Raw genomic sequence first — 18,038 nt, 5'->3', positions numbered from 1 at the left:
GTTAGTGGGTGTTTAAAGCTGCTCTTAAGTGCTACATGTTTTAAAACAAATTATATGGGTCATTGACAATTAAAGTCTTAAAAAAGGTCAGGGTTTTTAAAAAAAATTAAATAATCAAAACCAATGTAAGGCATGTTTTTGAGTCATGAACAATGTGTTTAAAGTTTCAGTTGTTTAATAACATGTTTAATTTCTTTTTTTTTTTTTTTTTTTTTTTTTTTTTTTTTTTACATTTTATGTCAGGCGGTACAACCATATAGTTGTTTGTATGTACAGTATAATGTAGTTGTACCACCTGACATGGAAAGTGAACCAACCTACCCTTACTTGAGATATGCATTTTTTAGCAGTATTTGAGAGAGATCTCCTCTGCCACAAGGATCAGTTGGGGTCGTCTGATTGATGCATTATCATGTTTAGTTATTACCTTGTCAATTCATAATAAAAGAGCCATGTTTGCAGTTGTGCCACCCTGACATTTGAGAATATACAAATTACTGGACAAAGGTTTTTCAATTATCTTAACATTTTTAAAGCTACTCATATTTTTAAAATTTGTTTATATGAAAGGTTTCAAAGCTAAAATTATGCCATAGTATTTAGTTTTAGTTTGTTTTTTGTTTTGTTTTTTTTACATTTAAATATTTTTCTCATCTGTTCATTTATTCGGACAGTTGTACCACCTGACATTTTGGGGGTTTAAGATAACAAAACATAAAATAATATGTATTATTTAAATTCAAACTAAATTGGTTTTATAAAATAAAGTGATATATGTTATGAATTTATCAAATTGTTTTAAAAGGAAATAAAGCACTTGGACAATATATATATATATATATATATATATGATTAGTCGGATGAAGCATCCAGACAGACCATGGAATAAATTTGCAATATATTTTAATGTTTAATATGTTATATATTATATATAATAATTCTATATTTCTGTGGTCTCAGACTTCTAGACCCTGCTGTATTGAAACCTTGTCATTGTTAGGGAGGTCTGCTACTCTGCAGTGTACTCTGTGCAAGACTGTAGATTTATAATTTATCTTTATGTTTTTATTTAGTGTTTGTTTGCTGGCTCTCGTGTCTTGAATGACTCTCAATGCAATCTGAGCCCGGCACAACAAAGGCAGGGTAGCTCATCCTTCAAGAATTACCTCCTCCTCCACAAACCCAGAAAGAGCACGCATCCCTTTGTGGGGAAATGAAAGGAATATTATTGTTCCTACTGTGAGAATGAACTTTGAATTTTTCTGCCTTAGTTTGTAGAAAAGTTTGCTCTCTGCTCTTGCTACGTGACTGCAATTTAAAAGCCTGGCTTTTTAAAGTCTCACTGTAACAGTATTTTACAGACAGCCCAGCCTTTAGTATTTGAATATAAAGGCTGTGATATTCATCATACTTATTTTTCTCCGGGAGAGCAGAGGAAAAGTGATAGATTATTCATTGCATGCTTTCCATTCATCAAAAGACAGCTAGAAAAAGGGTCAGATAGGATATTTTACATAACCAAAGTCAGTTTTGATATTTGATATTTCACTATTTGCTATATTATATTTTTACATCGCTTACCGGTTACTTTGTAGCATCAGTTGCAAGCATCATAGTAGCCTTAAAGGGATAGTTCACCCAAAAATGTCAATTCTGTCATCATTTACTCACCTTCGTCTTTCTTTCTTACAAAAGAATATAAAATCGTCTCAGTGTTTTATTATCCATACAATGAAAGTCAATGGGGTTCTATGATGGTTGGCTAACGGTGTGCTAACCATAACATTACAGGTTCAAAGCCAAAACATGCCAAGACTTTATCTTTCTAAACCATTCAGAGAGCATCTATATTACTGTACATGCATTTGAATATCAGAAGCAGAGATATTATGCAGAATTGGATGTGCAGGTGGTGCGTAACAGCTCATCACAGCTTTCTGGTGCGCTTTAGAACGGGCTAACAGGAGGAAAAAAAGAACCCGTGGTGTAAGATACTCCCTCAGCGCAGACGTGACACCCACACGTACGTTTCTGTGGCCGTTTAGCCCGCCGTGTGTTTATGTGTGTGCCAGAGAGTTACATCACCATAAGGCCGAGCCATGCTGTGGCTCAGTGGCGGAGATACGGACGGCGGGGCCTGTACAGATGGAGACAGAAGGTTTCTGGTGAGGTGAGGTACAGAGAGAGAAAGAGAGATAAAAGTGTTTTTGTGCTACTATAGTTATAAAGAAGGGTAATTTTGTGGAATTATGGGTGATTTGGTGTGCATGTGAGTGGATTTGCGTGCTTGTATTTGTGCGTATGTGTGAGGGAGGCCGTTTCTGCTTCTGTTTTTCTGTTCCTTTGTGTAAAAGGTTTTGCCCTCTCGGAATATGTGATGTGGAGCTCAGGGAGGCTAAAAATTGGCCTGCTCAATGCTGCCATCTAGCTGTGGTGGATGAAAGTCCTCTTGGGGTCTCTGAAATCACAGTTCGGAAGTAATGTGGAAGCCTGTGGCGCAGCACAATGACAAATGTCTCCAAATGCCACATTATGTTTCATTCAGCTCAGTTTTTATGACATGCCATCACGTTCAGTTTTAATGTGCGTACTGAGTGTGAACAAGATCTCATTCCACATGTACACGTCCGATTCAGCTTGGGAATGTGAGTACATTTCTTGCATGTTCCCTTGTCGGGATGCATAAATGCTGCGTGTGTGAGAAACCCTCTTCAAATATTAATTTCTAAATAGTTTTAGAAAGCTTTTATATATATATATATATATATATATATATATATATATATACACATGTGTGTGTGTGTGTGTGTATATATATAGTTTTTTTCATTATCATGGCAATGTATTTTTTTATTCTATTTTTTGCCAATGTTCATGGCAATGTATTATTTTATTATTAAATGACTGTGAGTTTGTAAAATGAACATCACATAATAACATTTTAATAGTATTTAATATAAATGTAAATACATTTTTTAAATATAATAACTTTGAATAATTTTGAATAAACATAGTTAATCCTTTTTTTATTTGTAAAAGAATCCTGATGACTGTATGGACATGCAAAAATAATCACATAATAATATTTAAATAATATTTAATATACATATAAATAATATTTTTAATAGAATAACCATTAGTTTTGAATTAGCATTTTTTTTTCTTAATTTGTAAAATAATTTTGATGACTGTATTAGCATGTAAAAATCATAACATATTAATTATATTTTTTAATAATAGTAAATATAAATGATATTTTTAATAGAAAAAGTTTGATTAGTTTTGAATTAAAATATTTAAGGGGTTTTTTTTTCATTTTTAAAAGAAAATTTTGATGATTGAATGGGCATGTAAACAGCAACACATATTAATAATATTTTAACAATATTTAATATCATATAAAAAATATCATAAAAATCATATTCTAATAGAAAAACGTTGATTAATTTTTAATGAACATTTAAGCTTTTTTAATTTGTAAAATAATTTTGATGACTGTATGTAAAAATCATCACATGACAATATTTTTTAAACATACGTTTATGATTCATTTTAAATCAACATATATGAGCTTATTGTTTACATATTACATTGTTAAAAGAATTCCGATGACCTCGATGGCATGTAAAAATCATCACATGAAAACTTATTTTCAGCTTTTTGTGTTTTGCGTGTGTGTGAGAGGAACGCTCTCATCTGAGTGTGGTGAGATTCTGGTTGGGGAACACAATTAGCACACATAGAGGAATCCATTTGTGCCATTGGGAGGGAAACATTAAAATGTATGTGAGTAGAGGCCTGCTGGGATACCGAGACGGTGTGTGTGTGGCTGTGACCTTGCTCTGCTCCCCGATCTATGTCTAAATCTACCTCTCTTTCTCCCTCTCTCTCTTTTCACTATTCCCTCCGCCCTCACTATCAGCAGCCATGGTAAAATAAATAATGCATCAAAACACATTAAAAACATTAGCCAGGCTTTACTGCCAATAAAAGAGGAGGATGCTGGGGATGGAGGAAAATAAGGAGTGAGTGATCAGGTCTGAAAAAGAAGTGAACTTTATGAAGTGAGAAACCCCAGAGCTGTTCGGTTGGATCGGAGCCAGGGCGCCACAGGTGTGCTGACCAGGTGCACTGTGGGTACTTTTTGTCGTAAATGAGTCACTGTGAGTCCAGTAAAATATGCAGTAGGAAGATGACTTTAATAAACATAATTGTCGGTTTATTGGCATTGCAGGGTGCTTAATTAGTTTATTGTTAATATGCATAAGCAAGGACGAGCATAGAAATGCACACACAACTTTTATACTCTGTTGTTTGTTGCTACTTTTTCTCACTCATTCTTCTTCATTCTGTATATGTATACTGCTTTTCTACTACTAAATGTATATGTATATACATTTAGTAGTAGAACTACTTATGTATACTTCTAAAGTTTAGGGTCAGGTAAATGTTTGTTTGTTTGTTTGTTTGTTTTACTTTTATTTAGCAAGTACACATCTAATAATTCTGGGTAATGAAAAAAAAAAACACATTTATTAATTTAGTTTTTGTCCAAAGTGAATTTTATAATGAGGGGAAAACACAATGATTTTTTTTTTTATGATTTTTATTTCAAATAAATGCTGTTCTTTTGATCTATCAAATAATTGTGAAAAAAAAAAGTAACACAGTTTCCACAAAAAATTAAACAGCACAACTGATTTCAACATTGATAACAATAAGTGTTTCTTGAGTAGTAAATCAACAAATTAGAGTGTGTATATATATATATATATATATATATATATATATATATATATATATATATATATATTACTTTTAGTTTATTTTGCATGTATTCATTTAGCAGACAATTTAATTTAAAAAAAAGTGCCTTTAAGGTTATTTTAAGGTTTATATATATATATATATATATATATATATATATATATATATATATATATATATATATATATATATATATATTTTTTTTTTTTTTTTTTTTTATTTTATTATTTTTTTTTTTTATATAGCCCTGAATTTTCATCTTCACTTACTGTAAAACATTATTTTCATGATTTACCACATTTTTTCTTTTGTCAAATCAACTTCAGTAATTAATGTGGCTCAGATTCTGTTGATTAAACCAATCACCTTCATTTTATTAACTCAAATTGTAAGGCAACCAGGTAACTTACTTTTTTTAAGTTAAACCAACCATTTTTTACAGTGCTGTTTTAATGAAAAATGAAAGGTCACAATGATTATTAAAAATTAGAATAAATATAATTAACTAAAATGAATCATGGTCACATGGCTTGGTAATAAATATACCTTTTTTATTAAACCAAGTAAAATTGCATTGTCATATAAGTGATATTTATATATATATATTTTAAAATGTGATTCATTTGACTTGTCCTGCACTGTACAGCACTATTATGCTTCCCCCTATTTTTGGCTTTTAGCAGCCAAAGATACTTTTTTCTCAAGGACCTTTTTGTTTCTCTGCTGCAGACAGAAGTGAGAGGAGGCATAGAAGTAAAGCACAGGGAGCTACGCTACCCGCTACGTCACAACTCATTTTCAGCAAAAGGGGGGCGCGTGAAGCAGATAGCGAGTAAACTGCTGCGGATGAGCGATAGAGAAGTGGAGTCTGTGTCTTATTTTCGGGGGCAGAGCCCTGTGCGACTGTCTGTATCGCCTATGCCAGGATCTGCCACTGTGCACGGGTCCGTTCCTCTCCTCTCGTCTCCTTCCTGCTGGCAGCGTGACAATTGGCATTATTAAAAATTGATTGCCACAGACCGTTCCATGGCTTACATGTATTATTGAGCTGGAGTCAGTCGGGAATCTGCCACGAGTGAAGGAAGCAGAACGAAACACTTTATGATTGTGAACGTCTTTTAGTGAGACCACACACACACAAATACACACATTCGCATTCAGGTGCCATTCATACACATAAACACAGATGTATGCTTATATGATTGTGCTGCGTGTAGCATGCGTTTTAATATTCCGTTCTGTTTTGCTCTGTGTCTCTGACTTTTACTGTTGTAAAGCTAAGTAATTTTCCATTTGGTAAGGTGTTTTTTTTGTTTGTTTTTTGTTTATTCTGAGACAAAGAATATTTTGAAGTGTTAATGAATTGCCAAAATTGCTGCAGCTCACCTGGTCGGATGGCTATGGCCTTCTATTTTTTTTTTTTTTTAAGCATTCAAACTACTTTTTTATAAATAAATAAGCTTTTTTTCATGTGCCAGGGTGGATATGTTATGCTTGAGAAATTATGTCAAGCATGAAATAAGCATGAATATTAAATGAGCATAGAACTTTACAACTTTGAACTTGGCTCCTTAAAACTCAAACGATGTCACTTCCTTCTCATTATGTCATTTAAAATGAATTATTTAAAGGCAAATAACTGTGACTGGAAAGTCAAAATTCATGGAGAGAAGAATTATTGTTAAAATGAATTTTAATAAGAAATAATGATAATAATATTTGATTATTTTAATTATCATGGCGACGTATTTTTGTTAGTATTTTTATTTTATTTAGTTTTTATTATAATAATTTCATTCATTTCAATGTTTGTATTTTTATTTTATTTAGTTTTTAGTATAATAGCTTTAATGACTATGGATATGTAAAAACCATCACATGAAATAATATTTTTAATAGATTAGCAGCTAGCAGCTTTTTGTGTTTAGGGCATTTCATCAAATGATACAGTATATGCACACAAATGACTCGTATACCACCATACTGATACTAACTGCAAATGTGAACACTTCACTGTTTTTGTGCTACAAATCTAATGTCTTCTCTTGTCTTTTTCCCTTCCTTCTTTCTGTCTGTCCTGTCTCTCCCCTCCCTCATTCTTCTCTCTGTTGCACAGATGAACAGGCCAATCCAGGTGAAGCCAGCTGACAGTGAGAGCAGGGGAGGTAGATTTCCACTCCTCTTTTTTCTTCTTCCTTTTCTGTTTCTTTCCCCACCTTCCTGTCACTCTACATCAGTGTCACCATTACCAGTAGATGTCTCCTTCTTAAGAGTCATATATAATGACGCACCTCGATGAGACCCGACAGTCATACAGGGCCCCAGAGGATCTTGAGCCGGCCCTTACACGCCTTACATAAGTGTTGTCACTCCTTTTGTCTGATTAATATCCTCCACGGAGGTGCTGGGAGAACCACTTTCTTGAGTTTGAGAGTTTTGATGCACACACTCACTGGACATTTTTGCATGGGTATGCACTGTTGTAGGAAAGAGTAAAAAAAATCAACAGTTTGTTGAATTTTATAGTAAATGTAAGGGTTCTTAAAAGTGTAATGGAAAAACAAATATATATTTGATTATATTTTGTGTTAGTAATTTTATTTATTTACCATCAAAACTTGAATGATGTCACGTCATCTTCGTAATTTAAAATGAATTATATCGAGGCAAACTCTGGTGTGACGGGAAATATTCAGGGAGAGAATTTTCATTGTTAAAATTAATTTTAATAAGATATGACATAATTTATCAGAAAACTATCTATGATATAAATTTTATTATTTGACCATTTTGATTATCATGGCAATGTATTTTGGTTGGTATTTAAATTTTTAGGGTTTTTAGAAACATCACATGAAATAATGTCTTTTAATTAAAAAAAATTAATAATAGAATATATTTATTTATTATGAGTTTATTGTGTTAATGAGAGAAAAAGGTTCTATTATGGCATCATAAGAAATGAAAGAAATTAAAATAAGACTTTAGAAAGGTCCTTCTTTGGCTTTATAAGAACTTTAAAAAGTTGTCCTTCTTTCATAAGAGCTTAAAAACGTTTTGACATAAAATGTTCCCCTATGACATCATAAAAACTTAAAAATGTTCTCCTATGACATCATCATGACTTAAAACGGTTCACTTATAACTTTATAAGAACTTAAAAAGGTTCTTCTATGACATAACAAGATTCTCCTGTGACATCATAAGAACTTAAAAAGATTCTTCTATGACTTCATAAGAACCTAAAAAGGTTCTCCTATGATGTCATAAGAACTTAAAATTGTTCCCCAGTGACATCATAAGGTTCTCCTATGACATCATACAGTGAAAAAATGGTGAACCATTTACTTTGAAACAAATAATCTTTGTTTTATTCACAACTTCAAAAAAAGTTTACAATATAAGAACTTAAAAACGATCCTTTATGACATAAAAAAAAACCGTAAAAAGTTTCTCCATGACATCATAAGAACATAAAAAGGTTCTTCTATGATATCATAAGAACTTAAAAAGGTTCTTCTATGATATCATAAGAACTTAAAAAGGTTCTCCTAGGATTTGATAAGACCCTAAAATTGTTCTCCAATGACTTCATAAGAACTTAAGATTTTGCTATTATATCATATTAGTTTAAAATATTTATAGAATTTAAAAGGTTCTGCTTTGTCATCAGACTGTAAAGCATTTGTGTTTTTTTATGTGCGCAAGTGTGTGTGTGTGTGTGTGTGTGTGTGTGTGTGTGTGTGTGTGTGTGTGTGTGTGTGTGTGTGTGTGTGTTTGTGTGCACGTTTTTGTGACATATCAGGACACAAATTTGTATAATGACATGGGTATGACACAGGTAGTACAAGGAGAGGGTGACTTATGAGGACATTACCCCATGTCCCCACTTTTCAAAAGGCTTATAAATCATACAAAATGAGTTTTTTTGAGAAAGTAAAAATGTGCACAGTTTTCTGTGAGGGTTAGGGGTAGTGTAGGGGGATAGAAAATACTGTTTGTACGGTATAAAACCATTACGACTGTGGAATGTCCCCACAATTCACAAAAACAAACGTGTGTGTGTGTGTGTGTGTGTGTGTGTGTGTGTGTGTGTGTGTGTGTGTGTGTGTGTGTGTGTGTGTGTGTGTGTGTGTGTGTGTGTGTGTGTGTGTGTGTGTTCATGGCAGGTTGAGTTTCTGTGCATTGACTATGCATGTGTGTGTCTGTATATCACTTACAGACAGAGTGGAACTAGTTTGGTGAGAGAGAGCTCGACTTTTCCTCCTTTTTGGGTCAGGTTTTCCAGATAACCAAGATTGATGGACCCACAGAGAGATCGAGACATACATAGAGGACTCAGAGATGGAGGCACCTCTCCTTCCTTCACAGTCTCTCCTTTCATTTCATGCCATGCGTCCCTTACTCTAATTGAGAGTGTCTTCCTTTACTCACACTCGACAGATCAATTGTCTTCGTCGTGATGGACAGCTGAATTTATCCCCCTGTTAGCCCTGTAAAAACGCAATATATGTCCCTGCAAAGCCCTCTGATTCCACTGGCAAAACTGATGTGCCGTCCCCGACCGATCCATTCACTAGTCATTTAAAGTGAAATGCCGGGATAGAGAGAGAAAGCTAAAGGTCAAAGTGGGAAAGACAAGGAAAGGAAGTGAGAGACAGAAAGACAGAAAGAGACTTGAAAGAGAGTTAGAGAGAAGGTGGGGTGGTCATAAGAGCGAAATAAGGATGGATACCAGAGAGAATCAAAGGAAACAACTGGAGACACTGGTTAGAGACCATTAAACGAAAGACTTGTTTTTCTAAACAAAACTGCTTTTTCCACACCATCCCACTATTATCTGGAAATGTGCACAATGTGATTTACACGTAGGGCATGTTTAATCAAGTGAAAATCGAGAATCCCAGCTAACAAAAATATATTCTTAGGGTATGTTTACATGACAATTATATACTAAAAACTTTTTTCTTTGCTTTTTTTCGCATACAAATGACAATGTTGTCAAAACAATCCCTGTTCACAGATCCACGAAAATGACTAAAACATTGTATTATTCATGCCAGGCCAGTAGATGGCCATGTCAAGAAACACTGCTCTCCTGTAGACTGAACATGTATACGTATGCGCATGACATCACCGTTTTCACACATTTGCGTTTTTGTTGTTTACATGGGGACAGTACTATGTTTTCAAAATCTTGCATTTAAAAAGTTTTCCATTTTTATTAAAAAATGGTGTGGTGTAAACGACCCCTAAGAATGTTTTGCTAACATTCCCATTGAGTTATGAAAACATTATTTCTAAACGTTCAAAAATTCTTGGTTATGCAAACATTAAGGAAACATTTTGGGAATGTTACTGTTTAATGTTTTATAAACAGTCTGAAACAAGTAGTAATATTTAAAAAAAAAAGACATTTGAGAAAAAAACATTCAATTAACAGTGTATAAATAACATTTGTGATAACATTTTGAGAACATTATTAAAGACCAGTTCATTTTGAACAAACAATCTGTTATCATTAATGAAAGAACGTTTGTTCATAACTTTGAGAGAACCTTGCCAGAATGTTAGCCAAAGTTCTAAGCATGTTTCCCATTGGCTGGGATAGTCCCATTGTTTTGAGGGGTGGAATGGGACAGCGCACACAGCTTTCAGACACAATTTCTCTTCTTTATAGTTCATTTGAGGCCATTACTATGGCGTTATTTTAATGACAAAAGACGCAAGAGCATATCCATGTAATGTGCGCTCACAAATTTCTCTGCTTACAGGCAAATTTCCCTCACTCTCACACAAAACTGGACACGTGCTCTCAAATACATTGGCCTCGTGGCTCTGCTCTGATATTTTTCTGTTGATATGAAAAATCAGGTAGATTTAACAATATAGCGGGTGTATGATGTATATTACAATGTTATGATGAACTATATGCCTTTCTCCACTGACATTCTGAGTTGTTCAAAGCATTTCTAAGGATATTGATTTTTAAAAGGCAGTCTCAGATGGTGAACAGGAACATGGTTTGTGTAACATTAGCAACACATTATTAGCTGTTTGATAACATAGTCAAGTGTGTCATGCGGTCATGTGTCCGATGTTGTAAAAGCGATGCCATTATGCAGCGTTTACCTCAGTAAGGATCTCTGAGCTTGCGCGAGTGATTGGAGGCGGGGCTAATTAGCATATTCATGGTTCCGTGTATGCTAAATGAGGCAAGGGTGTAGAGTTACATTCAAGCTATTTTAAGGCATGAAAAAAATCACAAAAAAATCATGTAAATATGTCTTTTTGTGATCAAAGATGAGTTTTAAGGGATAAAATTATTGACTACAGGGGGACTTTAAGGATCGATCTTTGTATGTCGAATAATTCCATGGACAAATTTCATGTGATAGCATTTTCAAGCTGATTTCAGTTCGCTATAGTTCTTTATTTTATTATTTAATAGTTATTTGAGATGTGCTTATAGTAGGCTAAATAGGTGTTTATAAAATGTTGTTTTATTTTATTACCTTTGATTTATCCTGTGTTTACCTGTGTAGTGTGTGTGCTTGTCTTATTCCTCATATGCGCACCGCACTTGTAAACATTCCCCACAGTGAGAGGCCGGACTAGAGATTAGTCTTGTTGACTGAGCAAGGACATCCTGTCAGAGGATGTTAGTGAGCATCAGGCGTGGACAAACACATGAACACACATACCCCTACACAATAGTGCTCATTAATATCTCTGCTACATCATTCATCATACATACACACAAACATCACACATACACTTTTGTGTGTAATGTTAATAGAAAGTTTACTTATGCAAACCCACTAGCATTATCTAACAGAACGTTTAGTTGCTTAAAGCACATTATCCTCTAATAATTTACACATGAATGCTCTGCACAAAGCGTCACAGAAATATATTAAGACAAAAGAAATTGCAAATCTCCCTAAGAGTTAGTTAAATCATCAGACAAATATATGCTCTGGCAGTGAATGCTTGCAGTATTGAAAATACATGGTATTTACAGTACATGATAAAAATATAGTAATGTTGCCACGGTACCATGATAATAGCTTTTGATAATAGCTAAACATTTTCTTTTGGGAGCAGGGTTCGGGCTAATCTATAGTAATTTAATTATATTTTTATATTTATATTCTTTATTAAAAAACAGATGTCTGTAGCATGTCACTGTTTAGATATCAAGATGAATGTGTGTATGCATGTTTACTCACTGCCGTATCCAGTTCAATTCCCTCTGCACACTATAAATATGTGCCTTGTTTTTTAACTATGTGCCTCGTCTTGAGTTTAAAACATGCAGCATTGACACTGCAATTACAGCCTAATAAAACCCTGAAACAATAGCGCTTTTGTTCCCCTCACGCTGATGTGTAATTCAATAATGTCTACATAATCTGATAAATAAAGGCACAAACAATAAACAAGGACTCCTGAGGTGGCAGAATCGACTAGACGAAAGGTTCTCCACAGAAATCTCGCTCATAAACTCATTTCATTATACAGTAGCACCAACAAGTTTCTTAGTGGATTGCTGGATTTAGACAGAAAATTATATGTTAGATAGATAAAAAGCATGCATTGTGCAATTGATTGAGTGAATGTGTTTGAAGAGCTTCTATTTATTACATTTGTGCTGCATGTTACACTTTAATAATGGTGGCTTTTATTTGCATTTTTGTTTTCATACCGTAGCTCATGATTGTTTATTTTGAGTATTATAAGATTCAACCATCTTTTATAATAAAATGCTGCAAAATTATTGCAGATTGCAGGAAAATGCAAACATCATATAAAATAAAGGAATAATAGAATAAGAGGCTGTGTGGATTTACTGAAATGAGCAGTAACATCAGACATCAGATAGATGTTGTTGTAATATGTAACGACTTTTCTGTGTTTGTTTCAGAAGACAGAAAACTTTTTGTTGGCATGCTGAATAAGCAGCAATGTGAGGACGACGTGCGGCGCCTTTTTGAGTCCTTCGGAAGCATTGAGGAGTGCACCATCCTCAGAGGTCCTGATGGAAACAGCAAAGGTTATTGGGTTCATTCTCTCTCTCTCTCTCTCTCCCTCTTTATATATGTAAATATACACGTATTCGTACCGAACATTTTCAGTGCGCGTCTTTCGGTTACCAACGAATACAGAGTTGTATAGCCCATTAACAGATATAGATTTTTTTTTATCCTTAAGAAAATTTATGTGAAAGTATTAAAAATAAGATTTTGTGTTTTTTTATAATCAATGAACACTGCTTTTGTCTTTTTTTAAAAGATGGACTAAATTTGTCACCAAAAAAGTCATTTGGTTTAACCAAAATTTCGGTTTTACCAAGTGATGATATTTTCAAAAAGTGCTAACAGGCTGATATCTAGCTAGCAAAAGGACAATCAAACATTTTATATTTAGTACAAGTTTTTAAAATATTACATTTTTTCCACGTTAACGGTTGTACCGTATTACCTGATGTTTCAGGACATGCGTATGAGCAAGTGAAAACATGAGTTTTTCAGATAGTTAAAAGAGAGTTGTTACTTTGCTTCATGACCATGTGGCCTTTGCAGGTTTTTGAATGATGTCACATCCTGTCACATGATTTTGACCGCATGATTCGATCCAAAATGGTCCCTTTATATTGGTTACTCTGAATGACATCAGTGAAATTAAAGTTGTTAAATCTCGAGATTAAAGTTGTTAAATTTCTAGAAAAAACTTGTTAAATTTTGAGAAAAAAGTCGAGATTAAATGTTGATAATAAAGTCATTAAATTACGAGAAAAAAGTCATTAGATAATGAGAACAAATTTGTTAAATTATGAGAAAAAAAGTCGTTAAATTTCGAGAAAAAATTCCAGATAAAATGTTGAGACTAAACTCAATAAATAACAAGAAAAAAGTCATTAAATTTCGAGAAAAACATCGAGATAAAATGTTGAGAATAGTCATTAAATTATGAGAAAAAAGTTGTTAAATTACGAGAAAAAAGTCGTTAAATTACGAGAACAAATTCGTAATTTAACGAATTTGTTCTCGTAATTTAACGACTTTTTCCTCATAATTTAATGAGTTTATTCTAAACATTTTATCTCGCCTTTTTTCTCAATTTTACGAGTTTTTTCTCGTAATTTAACGCCTTTTTCTCGTAATTTTAAAGACTTTATTCTCAACATTTTATCTCGACTTTTTTCTCGTAATTTAACAAGTTTATTCTCAACATTTTATTTCAACTTTTTTCTCAAAATTTAACGAGTTTTTTTCTCGAAATTTAACAACTTTAATCTCGAGATGGTTTTATTTTTTTATTATTGCTTGGCCCTAATCCTCTTCCGTACATAACAAAGCAACAATTTCTACACATAATTTTAATACTGTTTTGCACTATGATGATATATGATGTTATAAAATTATGCCAGAATAAAAAATATATACATTTACTACATTTTAAGATATTTTAATCACAAATGAAATGGCTGTATTGGCCTTTGGACGGTTAAATCGAATGACCTTTTGACAGTTCAAAATCTTTAAAATACCTTTATATGTAGCAAAATATAATTAAAACCTTTTGGATTCAAGGCCTTTGGACAAAAAAGTTATGCTTCACATCATTGACCCATATATAGTATATACACAATCATTTGTAAGAAACTGTAAATTATTAATTTATATAAATATATAAAATATATGTAATATTTATGTAATGTCTGTAATGTTGAAGAGGGAGTTTTTGTCTGTTGTTCTCTCTTCAGGTTGTGCGTTTGTGAAGTATTCCACTCATGCAGAAGCTCAGGCCGCTATTAGTGCTTTACACGGCAGCCAAACTATGCCTGTGAGTGCCAGCACATCTGATCATGCACTTTTGTATCATTAGCACGTTTAACGCACAAAGTATCCTCATTTGGTGTGTGTGTCTGTGTGTGTGTGTTTCAGGGCGCTTCTTCCAGCCTGGTGGTGAAGTTTGCAGACACAGATAAGGAACGGACCATTCGACGCATGCAGCAGATGGCTGGTCAGATGGGCATCTTCAATCCGATGGCCCTGCAGTTTGGAGCGTACGGTGCCTATGCACAGGCAAGAGCTCTTTCTCTCTCTCTCTCTCTCTCTCTTTCTCTCTCATTATACACTATTTCCAACAAAACTGCAGCATCTCAGTGGAAAAATCCGTTGACTCTAAAGTCTTGATTATACACAGTGCTCCACTCATTTTATGATTATGTTATCTTAGCATATATATTTAAAGTAGCTTATGTATGTGTGTGTGCTTTTCCCCATCAGGTTCAGCAGCAGGCAGCGCTGATGGCATCAGTGGGTCAGGGAGGATATCTCAGCCCTATGGCTGCTTTTGCTGCCGCACAGATGCAACACATGGCCACCATCAATGGCCTCCCAGGGGCTCCCATGACCCCAACATCGGGTGAGGAAACACACACACGCAGGGTTTCCCAAACTAAAGGCCCGGTCACACCAAAAACGATATTAGCTTTCACACCAGCGGACAATATCGTTCTGTTTATTCTAAATGCACACTACAGTTTTGTCATCTGCTGCTTTAAATATATAATAAAATATATATTTATATATATATATATATATATATATATATATATATATATATATATATATATATATATTTAAAAGATATATAATATGTTAAATATTTTAATGCAAAAATGAAAATCTTGTTGAAATTAAAATGTAAAAATAATAAAGGTGTGTTTTTACTAAATGAACACAAAAAATAACAATATTTTGAGAATTTTAATTTATATATGTGACCCTGGACCGCAAAACCAGTCATAAGGCTCATTTTTTTGAAATTGAGATTTATACATCATCTGAAAGCTGAATAAATAAGCTGTATGGTTTGCATTGATGTATGGTTTGTTAGGATAGGACAATATTTGGCAAAAAAATCAAAATATTGAGAAAATCGCCTTTAAATTTGTCCAAATAAAGTCCTTAGCAATGCATATCCAGTCAGAAAAATACATTTTTGATATATTTACAGTAGGAAATTCACAAAATATCTTCATGGAACATGATATTTACTTAATATCCTAATGATTTTTGGCATAAAAGAAAAATCGATAATTTTGACCCATACTATGTATTGTTGGCTATTGCTACAAATATACCTGCACGACTTATGACTAATGACCACATGGTTTCGTGGTCCAGGGTCACATATTGCACCAATATAACAATGCGTATAATAAACAGCAATATTCACCTACATATATTTTGTCTAAAAAATTCTCTATTCCCAGCAAAGCCATTGCGAATTTATTATGAATATTTCAAATATTCTCTACTCTCCTTGGTCCTGCCCACAGGTGGAAGCACACCCCCTGGCATCACGGCTCCCACAGTGACCAGCATTCCATCTCCAATCAGTGTCAACGGTTTCACAGGGCTGCCTCCTCCTCAGGCCAACGGCCAGGCCCCAGCGGAGGCCATGTTTACCAATGGAATCCATCCTTATCCAGGTACTACACTCATCCTCAGATATACAGCAGTTTACAGCAGCGTTTTCATCACATGGAACTGACTTAAATTATATTTAAAAACTCCATAGTCAAACACTTTGTAACAGTAAAATACATGACTAAGAATAACACTAACATTTTTATGTCTTCATTCTATTCCGATGTTTAATGTCAGCTCTGGTTTGTGAATTACAGTATTTCTTGAAGTATAATAATAAAAAAAAAAGCATTTTATCTTGTGCACTGTTTACTTATGTGTTTAGGAATATAAGTGTTCTTCTGTTTGATGACTCAGCAGCCTTTAACATAAATCATGTTATTATATATGTTTCTCGAAGATAATTTATCTGAAAATTGTGTTTGGAGTTGTGAAATGGCCAGTGGTCGGCTGTCAGCTGTCACAGTTAGTCTGTGTGTCGTGGAGTGGTATTCATGTCCAGTGCCACATAGAAAAGCAAATACCTGTCTCCCGGCTGTATCCCAGTTTTGCAGGAAGTGGTGTTTAGGGAAGACTCGGAGAAGGGCGGCCTGGGCGTGGCACAGAGAAGTTGTTTTGGGGTTCAGGGAAGCTGCTTCCTGTCGTCTCTCTCTGAAGGTATAGAACTCCCTCAAACGTTAGTGTTGTGCAGTGTTGTTATTACTGTGTGTGTTTGGTGTGTGTGTGCATACAGTATACGGTAGACCGAGGGAGTGAAAGACGTGAGTAGCTTCTTGATGTTTGTTTGGTGTCGTCAGCTTTGCAGAGTGACATGTCGTTGTTGTTGTAGTGTGGCTATAGTTATATGTGCATGCTTTGTATTTGGCAGACGCTTTTATTTAAAGTGACTATCTCAAGGGCCATGATGGTGTTAGCTCAAGCCTTCTGGAGTGCAATCCTTCGACCTTTTGGTTATCAGCACGGTATTTTAACCATTAGACTACACAACAACCCCAATTGAGCTGTGTTCCTTTTAAAAGGATAGTTCAATTGCTAATTATATCATCGTTTACTCACCCTCATGTTGTTCGTGCTTTTTTTATACAAAAAAATGGCAATATCAAAAAAAAAAATATATATATATATATATATATATATATATATAAAATTTAATATAATAATTAAATTATATATAATAAAATGATATATATAATTTATCACTTTATTTATATATTTATTGTCCCAATAAATCATTGAATCACGAATCGAGAAATGATTCTGGAACGATTCTGAGATTTTCCAAATCCATCGCAATTCTCTCTCAAATGGATTCTGAGCTTAGTTTTTAACAGCAGATGGCACTGTGTGCTTCAGAAACAGCCAAATTCTGCTCTCTTCCAATTCCTTACACCACTTGAACCTTAATAAATATAAAAGCATTCTGAGATGCAAGTACATAGCCGAATGCACGAGCGCTCTTCTTTGTGAGCATTTGAGCATGTGGTTAAAAACTAGTCTAGAGCTCCATCTGCTGTTAAAACTAAGCTCAGAATCAATTCAAGAGAGAATCGCAATGCATATATATATATTTTTTTATTTTATTTTTTTTTGGCTAATATATATATTTAGTGCTATATGGTGCTAATACATATATTTAGTGCTGTCAAACGATTAATTGCGATTAATCACATCTAAAATAAAAATACTGTGTGTATTTACTATGTATACATACAGATTTAAGAAATATTCATATATATATATATATATATATATATATATATATATATATATATATATATATATATATAAAATATGCATACACGTGTATATATATATTATATTAATATT

The 18,038-nt window shown here is 33.6% G+C and overlaps 1 protein-coding gene across 10 annotated transcripts in view; it reads left to right on the top strand.

The window, feature by feature from the left end:
- celf4 (CUGBP, Elav-like family member 4) overlaps positions 1-18,038 on the top strand; it is a 104,534-nt gene that overhangs the window by 77,381 nt on the left and 9,115 nt on the right. For 4 of the 10 annotated variants that reach the window (XM_067375140.1, XM_067375142.1, XM_067375138.1 and 1 more), the window contains exons 3-9: positions 6,884-6,932; positions 12,695-12,823; positions 14,537-14,616; positions 14,718-14,858; positions 15,063-15,201; positions 16,121-16,273; positions 16,758-16,868. In XM_067375140.1, the coding sequence (XP_067231241.1) occupies positions 6,884-6,932; positions 12,695-12,823; positions 14,537-14,616; positions 14,718-14,858; positions 15,063-15,201; positions 16,121-16,273; positions 16,758-16,868 (802 nt within the window). The remainder of the gene's footprint in view (positions 1-6,883; positions 6,933-12,694; positions 12,824-14,536; positions 14,617-14,717; positions 14,859-15,062; positions 15,202-16,120; positions 16,274-16,757; positions 16,869-18,038) is intronic. The other 6 variants (XM_067375144.1, XM_067375145.1, XM_067375143.1 and 3 more) reach the window with 3 other exon arrangements.

The sequence above is a fragment of the Chanodichthys erythropterus genome, chromosome 22, assembly GCF_024489055.1.
Source record: "Chanodichthys erythropterus isolate Z2021 chromosome 22, ASM2448905v1, whole genome shotgun sequence".
Taxonomy (NCBI): Eukaryota; Metazoa; Chordata; class Actinopteri; order Cypriniformes; family Xenocyprididae; genus Chanodichthys; species Chanodichthys erythropterus.
The sequence above is the reverse complement of the archived record's forward strand: the minus strand, read 5'-3'. Positions and strand labels throughout refer to the sequence as shown.